Source organism: Choristoneura fumiferana, chromosome 5 (assembly GCF_025370935.1).
Source record: "Choristoneura fumiferana chromosome 5, NRCan_CFum_1, whole genome shotgun sequence".
In the NCBI taxonomy this organism is placed as follows: Eukaryota; Metazoa; Arthropoda; class Insecta; order Lepidoptera; family Tortricidae; genus Choristoneura; species Choristoneura fumiferana.
The window spans coordinates 20,466,080-20,482,463 of record NC_133476.1 but is presented as its reverse complement, the minus strand read 5'-3'; the positions used below and the strand labels follow the sequence as shown (position 1 = coordinate 20,482,463).

General features: G+C 36.6%; 3 protein-coding genes across 3 annotated transcripts; 1 reads left to right on the top strand and 2 right to left on the bottom strand.

The window, feature by feature from the left end:
• Window positions 1-799: 799 nt before the first annotated feature.
• On the bottom strand, window positions 800-5,312 carry LOC141428404 (uncharacterized). The gene is made up of 3 exons (XM_074088395.1): window positions 4,406-5,312; window positions 2,994-4,161; window positions 800-1,057 (listed from the first exon to the last, which is right to left on the bottom strand). Exons 1-3 carry the CDS (start codon window positions 4,509-4,511, stop codon window positions 874-876), a joined length of 1,458 nt encoding a protein of 485 aa, XP_073944496.1. The 5' UTR covers window positions 4,512-5,312; the 3' UTR covers window positions 800-873.
• A 105-nt stretch (window positions 5,313-5,417) lies between these two features.
• Window positions 5,418-6,279, bottom strand: Coa8 (Cytochrome c oxidase assembly factor 8). Its single transcript, XM_074088404.1, has 2 exons — window positions 5,905-6,279; window positions 5,418-5,635 (listed from the first exon to the last, which is right to left on the bottom strand). The coding sequence occupies exons 1-2, from the start codon at window positions 6,181-6,183 to the stop codon at window positions 5,423-5,425; spliced, it is 492 nt and encodes a 163-aa protein (XP_073944505.1). The 5' UTR covers window positions 6,184-6,279; the 3' UTR covers window positions 5,418-5,422.
• Window positions 6,280-6,642: 363 nt separating this feature from the next.
• On the top strand, window positions 6,643-8,623 carry LOC141428415 (MICOS complex subunit MIC10-like). The gene is made up of 3 exons (XM_074088406.1): window positions 6,643-6,862; window positions 7,082-7,259; window positions 8,468-8,623. The coding sequence occupies exons 1-2, from the start codon at window positions 6,784-6,786 to the stop codon at window positions 7,225-7,227; spliced, it is 225 nt and encodes a 74-aa protein (XP_073944507.1). The 5' UTR covers window positions 6,643-6,783; the 3' UTR covers window positions 7,228-7,259; window positions 8,468-8,623.
• The last annotated feature ends 7,761 nt before the right edge of the window (window positions 8,624-16,384 follow it).

Genomic DNA, 16,384 nt, shown 5'->3' with positions numbered 1-16,384 from the left:
TCAAGCGGATGGTACCTACTCGCGCTCGCATCCCAACCACAGATACTAATATGTAGCTAGCGAGATATCGTGTCCGTGAGCAGTGTATATGTGTGTGTTGCTTGAGCGCACTTGTATGGAGATTGATTTCTGCAGTGCAGGGCTACTACGAATTTCGAAGTTCGTATCGTACCGTCCCTCTCGCTCTCGTATTAAATAGTATAAGTGTCAGAGGGACCGCACGACACGAACTTCGAGTTTCATAGTAGCCCTGCTACTACGAAACTCGAAGTTCGTATCGTACCGTCCCTCTCGCTCTCATATTAAATAGCTAGCCTCGCACGTCTCTGATTTCTTTCTCATTCTCTAGAATTGAAACAAAGCTATAAAACTCAATTCAATACCAACCTTTAGCGCTAGTGATGAGATACGTGCTATTTTGAATGATTTGTCCGTGCTATATACTATAGGTACCAATATTATTAATGCGAAATTGTGTTTGTATTTTTGTGTGTTTGTCCGTCTTTCACGCCGTAATGGAGCGACGGATTTACGTGTATTTAGAGATAGTTTATGGGCCCGAGAGTGACATTAGACTACTTTTTATCCCGGAAAAATGCACAGTTCCCGAGGGAACAGCGCGCGATAACCCAATACCACGCGGGCAAAAGCTAGTTAAATAATAAAAGAATCAGCGGGACGGTACGTTACAAACTTCGATTTTCAAATTTCGGAGTAGCCACCCTGATTTAATAAAGTGTTACCAGCACGCTGGTGGTTTAAACCCCATCTTACAAATTAATTAAAAATAACCCAAATGTTCAAAAAATAAATAAATTTAATCTCACAAAAACATTATTTAAAATTGTAAATTACGTAAATATAAAATTTACATCAACCACAAGACAAAGGAGACGCCGACGTTTTCGATGGGACGCAGCCGGGTGAATTTTCCAAAAAACTTTTGAATTGTTTGGATCTTGTCAAAAATCCCATATTCGTTAAAGGCTTTACGTCAAGTCGTATTCTAACTGCGCTTGCACTCAAGCTTGGGCAATCCGGTAGTTTTGGTATTACACTGAAAAAAAAAACCGTTACTTATTAAGTACCTCCTCGTCCATTCGTCAAAGAACCGTCTTTCGGGCAGTCGAGCAACAATAGTGCCTTAGATATTCGAGAGGCATGGCTTTTAGACAATTTTTACAAGCTTTTATTTAGTTTCACCTGTCCCGTTTTGTCTGTGTGTCTGTAATCAAATCTTGCAAGTTAAATTTGACCCACTTCCAGTAGTAATTTGGTATACTTATGTAAATTGCGTGACAATACCACAATACAAGTAACAGGCAGTAGACCGACTCGGCCGTATTCTTGAAATTTATACCTACGGCTGCGCGGATCGCTAGGGTTGGCAACTACAAAAAGTAAAACAGACGAGTGTAGATTTGTATTGTATGTGCGTAGTAAGCCGCGGATGGACAGACAGCAGACATGCCGAAACTAAAAAAACCTCATTTAAATCGGTCCACCCGTGAGCTACGGTGACACAGACACACACACACACACACACACACACACACGCACACGCACACACACACACACACACACACACACACACACACACACACACACACACACACACACACACACTGTTTAAGAGCTACGGTGCCACAGACAGACACACATAGTGGTAATACCCTTCTTTTTGCGTCGGGGGGGTTAAAAACAGAGACGGCATCACATTTATCCGTCAGTTAAAATTAATCAATGGGCATAAATATCTACACAGCAATAGCAGAATACAAGTAATATAGGCAATATTTCGATTTCATACTAGAGGGCCAAAATCGACGCACGCACTCAGCGGAGCGTCTTACACGGCCGCTAACCCGACTTAACTACGTACGTAGTGCCACGCCGCGCCACATCACTATGGTTAACATTTTGTTGAGTATGTACCCAGACAAATTTTAATAGACTAATAATAAAGTACCTAATAGGTATTAATTTACCTTTCAGCATCAGCAGGAAATTGAAATAACCTAACCATAAAAAAACATTTTTAAGACAAGCTTTTTTTGCTGACTGTACTTGCATTGTCACCCAAACTACATTTGCATACCAAATTTCAAGTCGATGTTATTAACCGTTTAAGAGTTCCGTCCTGCGGAGACGACCCTGGCTGGACTACCAGGATGTCACTACTAGATTATTGTATTGTCACGCGATTTACATTAGTATTCCAAAATTTCAAGTCAATCTGACTACTGGAAGTTGATCAAATTTGACTTGCAAGATTTGACTACATACAGACAGACAACAGGACAGGTGAAATTAAATAAAAGCCTATAATAATAAAAAATGACAATGTTGGTTTTATCAGCGTTGAATTTAGGCACCTCACTCGTGCACTCACTCGAACAGTGCCGCGACCGCACTGCGCGGCGCGCGGCGTGGCACTGCGTAGTTAAGTCGGGTTAGCGGCGCCGTGTAAGACGCTCCGCTGAGTGAGTGCGTGCATCGATTTTGGTCCTCTAGTATGAAGTCGAATTACTGCCTATATTACTAGTATTGTGACAATACAATAAATCTGGTAGTGACATCCTGGTAGTCCGGCCAGGATCATCTCCACAGGACGTAACTCTTCAACGGTTAATGGCAGCGTCTTGAAATTTGGTATTCAAATGTAGTTTGGGTAACAATCATCAGCAAAAAAAAAGCTTTTATTAAAAGTTATTTTTTTACCAAAAACTTATTTTAAACTCAGTAGGCGCTGTGCCTGCCTTCATCATAGCTGTTTAAGTAATGCCTTATTTATTACAAACTATGAAATAAGGTGGATACAACCTCAAGAGCCCTAGCCCAAGCCCTCTTGTTCTGAGAGGAGGCCTGTGCCCAGCAGTGGGACGTATATAGGCTGGGATGATGATGATGATGAACCTCAAGAGCGTCTTGCGAAGAATATGTTACATTTGATTGAATCATGTTTTAAAATGCTATAAAGAACGTGTGCTTACTTTGTTTGGTCTAGCAGCCAGTCTTTATCGTGATAAACAGAATATTCCCTTATTCTTCTTATAGTGTCTCCGTTATCATAGTCAGTTTCATAATCATATTCGTATAGCTTTTCAATTATTCCATTTTTGTCTTTAACTGTCCAAACGCATTCGCCAGGCAGTCCACGGAGTTTTGGAGCGTCAGAGACTAAACGCACGAGGTTGATGTCATCGTGAAATAAATCCGTAACGCGAAGGGAACACTCAGGAAGGCTGCTCGTACCCGATAGCATAATATTACCGAGTTGATCACCAACGCCTCTGGAAGCAACACTTGTTGGCTCATTAGACTTCTGAAGAAACTTCCGAATTTCAGCGTTAACGTCCTTGTTCAACAAATTCTTCTTTGTATGCACAATAAAACGGGCGCAATAAGCTTTCAGATTAGTATTTTGAGACCGATACACCTCATTAATTAATGTCATCAAGTTCTTTTCAGCGTCTTCTTTCTCACTCACCAGTTTCTTGATACGGCTTCTCAGAAAGACGTTTTCTTTGTGAGTTACTGAATAAAGTTGCTGGAAGTTAACATATCGCGTTCTGTTCTCTTTGATTAGCTTTTGGGTCTCCTCGATATACTGCATGAGTCTGTTTTTAGCCGTTGTTTCTGATTGACAACGCAGTCTGATATTTTTATTGTCGTTGATAGCAGCAAGTAGTAATTGGCCTAAAGTTTTACGATCTTGGCCAATTTCTTTAACTCTTTTAAGTAACGTTGAATTAATGTTCTGAGCTTCACCAGGTTTATTGAACGCAACTGCCGCTAAATGTCGAGCAGATCCCCACAAAAATTTCAAATAATTCAACGTGGCAACACTAGCGAACACGGCGGTTTCTTTTAAATGTATTGCGCTAGTGGTCATATTCACCCACTTGATGCCTTTCAGGATATTAGTCTTTGTAATATGATTTTGCGTGTATTTAATAATTTCAGTTTTTTTATGGAATATTGAAACAGCAAAAGCACCTGCCAGGAATGTTATGTAGTGGAGGAAAGCAATGTTTTGTTGCCTGTGGTTTTGCTTCATGTATTTCCAGTTTGCTTTATCTTTTGTTTTAAAATTTCTTTCAATAGGAATTGAGCCATTTGTGTATTTGGCGAAAACATAATAAGGCTTGACAGAGGTATCTGATGACAAAAAGAAAATAACAATTAGGTCCACAAAGATAACTATGATAATGGGTGCTAACTTAAAGCCGAGTTTAGACTTGCAAGAAAAATCGTGCAAGTTGCATTACATTGCGGGGCTGTAAAGCCAACGAGTTTGTAGGTAGTGGTCAAATGAGCACCACAATGTAATGCAACTTGCACGATTTTCCTTGCAAGTCTAAACTCAGCTTCAGATAGTTAATAAGTGGCATTATTTACTTACCCAAAGTTATTTTTTTCTTACATTCCTTCAGATATATGTCAACACAGCAAAGGGCAAGCCACAAGATCACAGCCAATGCAGTCAGCCACTTAAATGCAATATACATTGGAAAAGTTACTTTCTTCTTATAAAAACTATTTTACATAATTGCTAATCTTGCTTTAAGTTTTATAAACAATCAATTTTAGAAATTCATTCAAAATCATATTTCTTTCTACAAATAGTAAAATCTGTGACAATTGACATTGGTTGGCAAGATGGCTTTACTTTTTCATGTTAAATGCCAGCATTAAAAGTGACAGAGCCGTGATTAAAAAGTTAGTTTAAAAATCACATCTTGCTCTTTATTTATTCACACTTACAAATTTTAAAATAAATATCAATTCTAATGGCGAATAATGCTCGACGCTCGTGCGGCGGCCGCGTGAAGATGTTATGCAGCTTTATATAAACTCAGTCTGATTATTTCACTTTTGCAAGCACATCACTCAAATCAAGACTCAAAACAGCTGTCCTGAATAACTATGATATAAACTTGTGGGGGCTGGCATATTCTCTGGGTGACATTTATTTAGATAGATGCTTAATTTGTTTTTTTTTTCTTTCTCTCTTTTCATTTGCATGTTATGAATCATTAAATTATTTTCGTTGATGGTAGGCAGGTACAAAACTGTTATATTGAAAATGTATTCATTTTGCTTGGCACTGTTTGTTTCGTTTTGTATTGTACATTTATATTTTTTAATAAGGTGATAATATTTGTTCTTGGCCCACTGGGTTGTGGCAGAATATCAGTGTTTTGCTCCTATGAGCAATGTTGACCAGTGAGCCATGGCCCTTTTGCACTACTGCAGCGCACACAAACAACTGAAAATTGTTTACTTTTAAGTTAGGACTGTTCTTTTTTTTCTAATTTATGTAATTTTGATTGTGTGTGTTTGCAGTAACAAATAAATGTTTTATCTATCTATCTATCTATCTAGATATCTACAATAGAGTTAAAGAACACAAATTCATTTACTTAACATTCTTTATTCTAAATAATCGTCTAAGTTTAACTTGTATTGCTAGTCCAAGCAGCGTAATATTCTTCTTGTACCACTCTACGTTGTAAGTGAGGTGTGCTTTCCAGTTCTTATCCAGAAAGGCTTTGTAGAAGACACTCATTTCATCAGCTGTCAAGTTTTGTTTACCTTCTGGGAGGTTTTTTTTGAGGTAATCTTCTCTTTCCTAAAATAAAATATAAGGTTAGAGTGGAATCTATGAGTATGATTGATTAAAACTGTCGTGTTTTGTTTAGTTAATCTAATGTCTAATTGGTCTCTATACTATGTTTAGATTAATGTCAACACAAATTTACTTAGTGGTTTCTCAATTATCACCAAATATTTGAAATAAAGTAAATGTGAAAAAAATATATCAAATGGAATTATGCAACAGGCCTTTTAAAAAACTCCCTGACTTTTATCACCACCAGTAATTTAGAAACATAAATTTACCTGAAAGAATCTTGAATTGTGCTTTGTCCAGAACTCGTGGTTCCATTTCTGAGCCTCTATCCTTAATTCCCGGTACCTCCTCTCTAATTCAGTTTCATTGGCTGGCTGCTTATAAATTATCTTCCGAAGGTTGGACACAGGATCTGGTGGACCTACCATGTCACTGTTGACCTTGCGAGGGTTAGGCGTTTGCATCGATTTCGCATCGTTTGTAGTACTTGTGCCCCTGCATGTTACTCTCAGGCATGAAGCATGCCTATACATTCTATTAGACAACATTTCTACGCATAATTCGCTGTTGCTGAGGATGGAAATTCAATCAAGGCGAAGGCCACAACGAAGGCGAAGAAAGAAGAAAAGTTATGTCAACATGTCAATGTCAAAAGTTGACATCACATTCTTTTCAAGCTGTGTTTTCAAGCATCTATTCTGTTTTTGTTAAAAGTTTGGCAACATCGTAACGCTTTTATCGATAACTCGAACAACTTATAGTCTGTTTGAGATAATGAATTAATGTTCAACGCCATATATTTTTATAATCAAAATGATTAAACAAAGATGTTTTACCATGATTTATTTGCATAATATTAAACTAGTTGCAGTCAACATTACAGCATTATTTTGGAGGAATTTGCGTTGCCAAGTGTTATCACTAAAATAAAATGGTGACTTTTTTATCATTGACTGAAATAACAATTAAGAACAGATGTCAACTGTCACAGCAGATTGCTGTCATGTGAAATTTTCATTCTTACACTGCCGAATTATGTAAAAGTGCATAGGATTTTAATTTATCTGATATTTTCATCGACGACCTACGGGAATCGTGCAGCTTGTGTTTTTATTTATTATTAAAGCTCAAAACCAACAAACAGTAAAATGGCGAAAGGAAAGAACGACGCTGACGATTATTCCGCTAAACTGGACATGTGTCTCACAGACGGAATTGTTAAAACCGGTAAATAACTCGTCTAGTTGATATTGCGATCCCTAAGGTCAATAGGCAATTACATAATATTTAAGATCCATTCTTCGTCGAAGGTGTTTGCGCTACCTTGTTTGTACATTTATCAATAATAGCTAGTTGTGTTCTTGTTATAAACAGGTACCATGGTTAATTTTGTGCTCATCAAATATTAATTTAGGCTCGTTACTAAACTTTTGTGTAATATTCCAGGCGGTGGAGTGTTACTAGGTACGATGGCGTCTATGTTGTTCCTCGGCCGGCGGAGATGGCCCATCATAGCCGGCATGGGCATGGGGATAGGACTAGCATATGCTAATTGCGAATATTCATTAAATCCAAAAAAGAACAGTTCATAGAGTTGCAAAGCAATGGAGTCTACCATTATCAGGTACTATTTGTTTAACATTTGAAAAGTTTGCTTTGCTAATATTATACTTTATACATTTTAGTTTTTAAGTACACAATGTGTCTACTCTCTGGGCAGTGACAGAAATCCCGAGTGGAGTTCTTTCTCTCATTCAAAAATGATTTGCTTAGATGAATATGAAAAATATATAAAAAAAATAAAAAAAAACCTATCACAACCGTTTATAGCGATACCAGTTATATCGAAATATCAGATATAACAACCAAAAAAAAAGTCTCAACCCAATCTTTATACACCAAAATAACACTGATTACCTTCAATGTCATTATAGTGTTGACTGTATGTTAAGTATTAAATTATAAATCGGTAATTTCTACATTGTTACTGTGGAGTTTGGGTGCGAGGCTTCATACATAGGTTAGCAATACCCTAATTAACACATTCTATTTATCCTGGGCCTGAGAGACAAACTGTATAATTCTGATTTTATTGAGTAATTTAAAAGCCACACTTTATTTTGTAACTCAAGTAATCTACTAAAATAATAAATCAATAACTATACCCCATTATCAAGAGGACAGTTTGGTGGCTACCTAACATTAATGATGTGCAATACAAATTATGCAAGTCTTGATGTAGCTCCAAACTTTATCTGAAATATGAACTAAAAAAAGTTTTTTGCACATTTAATAAAACAAATGATAATCCTGTAAAGTTTACTTCCTGAGTAGCTAGATTTTTTTATAATATTAAGGGGCTGTTTTGCCACCCATTGATTAATTTTATTTGAAGGATAAATGTGATGCCGTCACCGTCTATTCAAACAAAACAAACAAAGACCGCATCACATTTATCCCTCAAATAAATTTAATCAATAGATGGTGAACCAGAGGGTTAATGTAGCTTTACTTAAACCAAATTGTTCATCCAACAGAACATTGACACAATTGCTTTGTGACTACATAAGAAAGTAATTTAAAGATATCCAACCGTAAATTTAAAATCTAAAACTTGTTTTCTTGTAAATATGTCATTATTCTACTGGATGAGCAAAATGTTACAGTTACATTAAATGTTGTTTTATCTCTGGAATCATATCCCAGGTGGCATTGCATGAAAACACAATGACATGTATTACATGACATAGCTGCCTTATATGTTGTTACGAAGTAGCAAGGTAAAGTGATGTTGTTAATCTAATTTTATTTACAAATGTCTGTTTGTTTCAGATAAGGACTTGCAAGTTCAATCATATACAAACACAAATGCGATTAGGGCATTTCTCTAATAACAAGTTTAGTAGACACTTATTTAGAAAATATTGTAATTTTGTGTTGTTATATTAATAATTATTTAATTATGAAATAAATGCATTTTATTCAGAATACCACTTTTTTCAGGTGATTATTCAACATTTATATTGGATATTGTTATGTGTTGATTATTCATAATTATCTATTAATTGAGTTTGAAGGATTTAATCCCATCATAAACTTGAGAAAAGGTTATCATTATCAATTCAATTTGTATGTATTCTGAATTACATAGTTCTTGTATTATGTTAGTCTATACTAACTTCTAAACATGTGCCAACATATACATGAACTGTGTAATTCTGACATTATATGTATACACACTGGCGTGTATGTATGTATGTATATTTAAATGTAAGTATATTCGCAGATATCTCAAAAACTAAAAATCAAATTGCTAAAACCTTTTTAATCAGGACTAAAAGGGAAGAGCTCTCTTTACGTGCGTTGACTTGTAGGGTTAAACATGTTATACGCACAAGGAAGAGCTAAGAGTACCTACAGGTAGTCCTAACGAAAAAAATATAACTATTATATTAGTTCCAATTATGACCGAAAAGAAAGAAATAAAAGTTTTGAGAGTGTGAATCATCAATAAATTGAAATGGTAGGTAGGTTTCGTTTTATAACAATTCTGAACAATTATTGGTTTCAGAGAAAAAAAAGAGTTATGACAAACAATCATTCTGACTTTCAATAAGTATGCGAGCCGATATGGACCCAAATGTTTTTTTTTTAAGTAGCCTGTATAGTGTCCTACTGCTGGGCAAAGGCCTCCCCTTTTGACCTCCACAACTCTCGTTCTGACGCAATGTCAGGCCAGTCCTTTGCGTACGTGTCCAGATCGTCCCGCCATCTCCTTCTCGGTCTGCCTCGATGTCGCTGGCCGTTATCCGGCACCCACAAGTAACTGTGCGAGCCCACCTTTGTGGGTGCATGCGACAGACGTTTTTCCCAACGTCGGTTATGCGTGTTTTTGAGCGCAGCGAACCCAAATGTTTAATCTCTTAAAAATCTATAGTGTTTATGCCAACTATTTTATTTATGTTGATCATTTTGGTTCACTTTGTAAATCCTGTCCTATTATTTATGGGGGTTAAAGTCACTCGCGACCCTACACGTGACCCCTGGGTGGTACCAAATGAGTGACACACGAATCAAGTGGTAGAGCCAAGCTGCTTTGCAGCACCACCACTACCATCTTGCTCGCTAATCCTGCCGTGAAGCAGCAGTGCATGCACTGTTGTGTTTCGGCGTGGAGAGTAAAACAGCCGGTGAAATTACTGGCACTTGAGGTATCCCATCTTAGGCCTCTAGGTTGGCAACGCACCTGCAATAGCCCTGGTGTTGCAGATGTTTACGGGCGGTGGTGATCTCTTACTATCAGGAGACCCACTTGGTCGTTTCCCATCCAGTCGAATAAAAAAAAGCACGAAATTGGCCGGCTTGAGTGATGTAATGCCACCCTCAAGCTAGAAACACACTGACGGCGGTATTCTGTGTGCCCTCATGTTAGCTCGAGTATTACAACCGGTGCCGCCTCCGCGCTGCTCCGCCTCCGCCGTCAGTGTGTTTCTATTCTAGCTTCACATAGAATATCGGTTGAAACGGCTGCACCAGCTGCTGCTGTGTTTCGTCCGATGAGTGTGAGCGCCGGTGGCCTTCCCCCCTTTTTCAGTATGACAGCGGCATTGAATAGATCTACTATACCCCAACGGGGTACCGCCACGTTGTGTGGTGGAGAATCCCCCCGACCGTTTACGATCAGGCTGCCCTACGCAATTTGGGGAGGGCAAAAACGAGCCTATCAGTTAATATTGTTTTTTTTTTGTTTTTCTTTTTATATTTCAGTTTGTATTTGCGATATGAGCCTATCAGTCTCAAAGGGCCGGCAACGCACCTGCGACACCTCTCGTGTTGGCAGGTGTCCATGGGCGGCGGTGATTGCTTGCCAGCAGGTGACCCGCATGTTCGTTTGCCCCCCTCATATAAAAAATAAATAAATTAAGACTATAAATGTGAAAGTTTGAATGTTGAATGACACAAAAATGGCTGCAGAGTTTGATGAAATTACAAATAGGTAGTCTATAACTCGGATTACCTTTATAGGCCACTTTTATCGCAGTAAATTCCATAATTCTTAGACAAAGTAGTTAGAAATAAAACAAGGTTAAAGAACAATAAATTTATTGTACAAATCGATACTGGAATTAAGATAAAGGATAGATTTAGTGTCACTTAACAATAAAAATAATTTGAATACAATAGTAATTATATTTAGTATGAATAGATGAAAAGCTTGTCAACAACCCATATACAGACACCCAACATGGTGATAATTTTAATACAGAACATGACAACACATACATTTATACCAATACGTCTCGTAAACCACAACACATAGTAAACCGGTGGTCAGTAGAGGCTGAACCTGGCAAAAATTATACCATTTTTTATTTATTTAATTCTATGACATGATAATGGCATTTAAATAAATTTTATTCTATTTCTGATTTAGATTCTACTGACCATATTAACGGTGACCTGTCGTTTTGCCGAGTTTAATTACGCAGATTTTCGTTTCGCAGACTTTTCTTTTGGCCCAGCAAGGTTTGGTATAATTTCGTTACGCCTATTATTCGTTTCGCCGAGTAGTTGGTAGGAAGAATAGCGATATGCAGATTTACTTTTGGTCGATTGTTTGTTTTGTAATTGTTTCAGTTGATCGAACAACTGTTCGCCTAAGCACGATAAGCAGAGTTTAGCGCATGACATCAAAATGTGTGGTTAGGTGCGACGACGAGCGTCAGCGAGGAGGAGTGTTAGGTAGAACTGTGACCAACAACGCCAGAACCGAATTGCTGGCGTCACGACTTAGTTGTTTTGACTTCAATATAAAATAAACACGGCTTACTGACTCACAAGCCAACTGAATAGTCTACTAAAGGTTGAGTTACGAAACGTTACTCTGCGAAACAATACATCGGCGTACGAACGTTACCGGCGAAACGTGGTCTGCCAATCAATAATCTACGTAAAAATTGTCGGCGAACCATTAGGTAACCCATATCAACAAATTGGGTTTTTGGACGACAGGGAGTGGAAAGACTCTTAATTTTGTTTCTATGAATTAGATTTTTAAAAGCATGGTTTTATGAATAGCAGATATTGTTCGTAGATGTGGGTGCTCTCAAGGCAATATGGTCGTTTTCACATGTGTTACATACAATACAATACAAACATTCTTTATTTTACAGTCGCCATCAGGTATTTGGGAGCGGCCAAGGTGGTCAAAAATATCGGCACATGCACTCTATTATTAATGTATTAGAGTTCGTGTATCGATACTTTTGATCACCTTGGCCGCTCCGATATATCTATTCTGATGGCGACTGTACACCACAAATAGACCACAAATCAGTGCATCAATTACTTTATTAGTACAGGAGAGCAGAAATTCACTTAAAAATATTCTACGCCTTTAAAAATAGAGTCGTATTCACATATTTTTGATAAAAATTTTGTTTAAAAGTACAAGAACATGTTTGTACAATAGTGTACCTTACGAGTTACTCAAAAATTTTGCTTTTTTTTCAATCTGCAAGTTATAAAAAAATGTAATGTAAAATGTAATAAATAAAAAAGGGCATATTAGCCCTATCGGCGAAGACAGCGGATTCGAATTACCCACAAGACAAAATGAGCGGCTAAGTTGGAACACTGGGGACCTTCGACTATTAAAACCAGGATAGATTCTTGATGGTTGTCCATTATAAATACAGTAAAGTTATGGATCCTTTTAAGAGTCTTTCCAAACAGCTCAAGCATATAATCCACACAATAACAATACAAGACCACATAAACATACAAAATTTGTCTTTTTGTCAAACGATTAAGGATCATAAAATGCATTTGGATAAATTCATACATTTAACAGGTGCCCAAAAATAAACGAGTGCAGCTAATAACTCTACTTATTACAATATTGCTACGTATTAATTTAGCTGCCTCGTACGGCTAACAATAAAGTAAAAATAATAATTTAAAAAGTATCCATGTAAAGATTTTCACAGCATTAATTTTTTTTATATATTTCATACGAATAGGATTTCAGGTCACAAGGACTGGCCTTTGCTTTAAAGTGGGGATACTTAATTGGCAATAAAAATTTCGCCCATGTACTTTCTCAACCTCTTATCTGGCCACATTAAATTGCTTTAGAATCATCTTTATGTTAAGTATGATACAGTGTTGATTTGTTTGATACAATTTGGGTAGACACGAGGTTGAGATTACATGGACGATTTTACATCGTACGGTCACGAGCGTTAATTTGGGACCCATTTCGTCAAAAAATCCTTTAAATTGCCATATTAAGCGATATATTGTTTTTATACATCAGTTTTCAACTACAGAAATGACAAGTTCCTTGTATAATGATTATTGTGACTTTGACGGACTATTACTTGTTCGAACATCCTTAAATAAGGCAAGACGATTATATTAATTAGGGCAGTAAATAAATAACCATACAATTGTAAAATATACAACAAAAACTATAATCAGCTGGGTGTATTGCGTTAGTTAGAATATCTTGGAGATTAATTACTTAAATAGATCTCGCTACCTAGTTATAACTATTAAATAATTACTTAATAACCGCTAATAAATAATATTTGGTATAAAACTTTGACTAGTATATGGCAACCCGTGTTGTTTTAAGATCTGGCAAGACACGACTACACGAGACGTAGGAGAGGGCTAATACTTTTGAATACTATCTGACTAAATTCTCTAAGCAATAGCTATGAGACAAAAACATATCTAGCTAATTTTGTAACGAAGGTAACCGACCCGACCAATGCGTGTACCAAAAATTTCAGTTCAGTTTCATTGGTGGTCAAGATGGTGGCTAATACGCCGACGTAAAAGCCTAGTCTATCCAAATTCGCAATAAAATCTGCAGTTTCACTCAACGAACTAGCACCAACTCCGATTTGACATAATAGTTATGAATTTCTAAAATGTATGCTTATACCGTGTTATCCTACTTTCGAGTTACAATTGTATATTATTGAGACGTTAAAAAACTTACAAACTTCACTTCTAACTATCGTCGGTGTCGAACTACAATTTAACTACTTCATTTAATGTGTATATAAGAGATTATAATGTAAAGTTAGTCGAGGTGCATGGCTTGCGTGCGGATTGATTATATTGAAAGCTAAACAATTACTCGAATATGATAATTGATAAGGCCTCAAAGAGTGGTACGAGTGACAAAAATAAGTCACATAACTATTGGTTTACTCTTGAACTTTGGTGTTATTCTTACTGGGCCAAATAATGGCACATTATATTTATTAAAATGGCGGGATCAAACCAAAACTGCGATCATAAACGGAAATGTAGTTGATACTTGTGCGGCTTTGCTTCGTTTTTTGTACCGCCTTTTCTTCACTAGGTGTTTATAAAAACATCTGATTTTTAATAAGAAATACTTGTACGGTTCTAATCGGAAGATTATTAGGTTGAATATATCCTTCCGTTAACCTTGTTCGGTTTAGTACAAAATTGGCTGACAATTTTTAAACCTCAAGCGAAATTCTAAATAGTGAAAATTTACTATTAATATTGTGTCTTGATAAAAACTATAATTAATGGAGTAAATCGAGACAATTTGCGACTTATGATATTAATTATTATGCTGCGATTTCAATGAGAGACGCGGTCTTATATTCGTAACATTTAAATACTGTATAAAATGTAAAAAGACTACTGGATAAAATTGTATTGCTTTTTTCGAGATGTTGACCTTTAACGAAGTCTAGTAGGTAGCTACTGTTTGTAAACATGTCTTATTTATATAATAAAAGCTTTTTAAGGCTCTGTTTACATCAACTTTTTGTTTTTGGCAACCGCTACTGCCGCAAAATAGCAGCACAATGTATGTTGTGTTTGACTAATTTTTCAAGAAGTTCCTAAATGGTTAGTGTTTGTTAACCTGACATACATGTCCGGTTTTAGAATAACGACCTAAAAGTTAAGGTAAAAGGAAACTAAAATTAATAAAATACCTAATTTTAGTGTAGGGTAAATACCCTTTGAACTTCATTTTAGGGGTCATCCATAAATAACGTCACACATTTAGGGGGGTGGGTCTTGGTTCGGTCTCACGATTTGTGACACACATTTTCATAGTAATAATTGTAACATGGAGGGGAGAGAGGTCTAAGAATGATCAAAAACAGTGTGACGTAAGGGGGCACCCATTAATATGTGATGCAATTTCGACGATTTTTCGATCCCCCCCCCCCCCTCACTCGTTGGTGAGATGTCGTGAGATTTTGCTCGACCCCCAGGGTGAATTTACTCTCCGTTTCTGAAGTGCTTAAATGTACTTTTAAATACTAGTTATTGTGACTGAAACTGCTAACAGCTAGTTTTATATAAAAGTGTGAATCGCTTTTGCTGCCGACTGTTACGTTTAATCTAGAACATGATACACGCTTTATAAAAAAAAAACTTTCGTACTCGTACAGTCAGCAATAGAAGTGGTTACACAGGATTTTACTGCAAATGTAACAAGAGGTGTGTATATTTTGAGCTCCAGAACCACTCGTGCACTTCTGCCGCTGACTATACTAAAACTAGAATAGCCCAATTTTTATTCCCTCCTTAGCGTTATTAAAGTATTCTCAGATGAAAAACTGACTGACGGACAAAGTGTAGCCGAAACCACTTCTAAATCATATCTCGACCCATGTACAGCCAAGGGCAAAGATATCGACACGGCCAAAGTTGCAAAAATATGTATACACGGCCTTAATGTTAAGTGCATAAAGTCGTGTATACATATTTTTGCAACTTTGGCCGTGTCGGTATCTTTGCCCTTGGCTGTACATCCCACTGCAGGGCACAGGTTTCTCAGAACGAAAGGAAGCAAGTCAAAACAACGCAAGTCTAAACTCGGCTTTACATTTGAAACTTAACGGTAAAATTTGCACACGTTTTTAAATGAATTAACGAAACTATTTATTAAAATTGTGTTCACTTTTATAATAAAAACATAACAAATACCGCAATAATTGTACATGTAGGTCGTAGGTATTTTTTGACCATTATTTTGTGCTCGAAATACCGAGAAACGTGTGTTACAATTTGACCGTTCATTCTAACCTTAAAACGGAGTATAGTGCGGATCAGGAGCTTCACCAAAAAATATTGAATTTCGTCGTAAGTTAAGTTCCTTCATTATTCTATCGTCAGTCTATGTCATCTTTCATCTGAGAGTATACGTATTGTGATAACCAGTGACCGCGGGATTCGGGAAAACAAAACTGTTCCGAGACGTTCTGAACACAACAACAATGAACTTATTAAGATCAATAATATGAAATAAACTCGTACAAACAAACTACTTCCGAACTAAAATAGTTTAAGGCAAAATTAGTATAGTGTGTAATAAATAATAGAAAAAAAGTACAATTAAAATCCCTAACATTCACCAATCCCACAAGTTGACTCTAGCTGCAGCGATCACTGGTGGTGACCACAGGCCGGATTTCTCGTGGCTCTTTTCACTGAAAAGTTTTCAGCTGTCATAGGGTCTTCTCATATTCAATTCCAATATTCAAATTATTCAAATTATATCGATATATCATCGAACACAACAATATTAAAGAAGATTAAAAGTAGAGGTAAACAAGAGGCGGTCTTATCGCAAAAGAGCGATCTCTTCGAGATAGCCTTTGGATACGAACATTTTGAAAATTTTAAATAGGAATTATAGTAATACCTTCTGAGGTTTTCGTGATTATTACTCAATTAAAT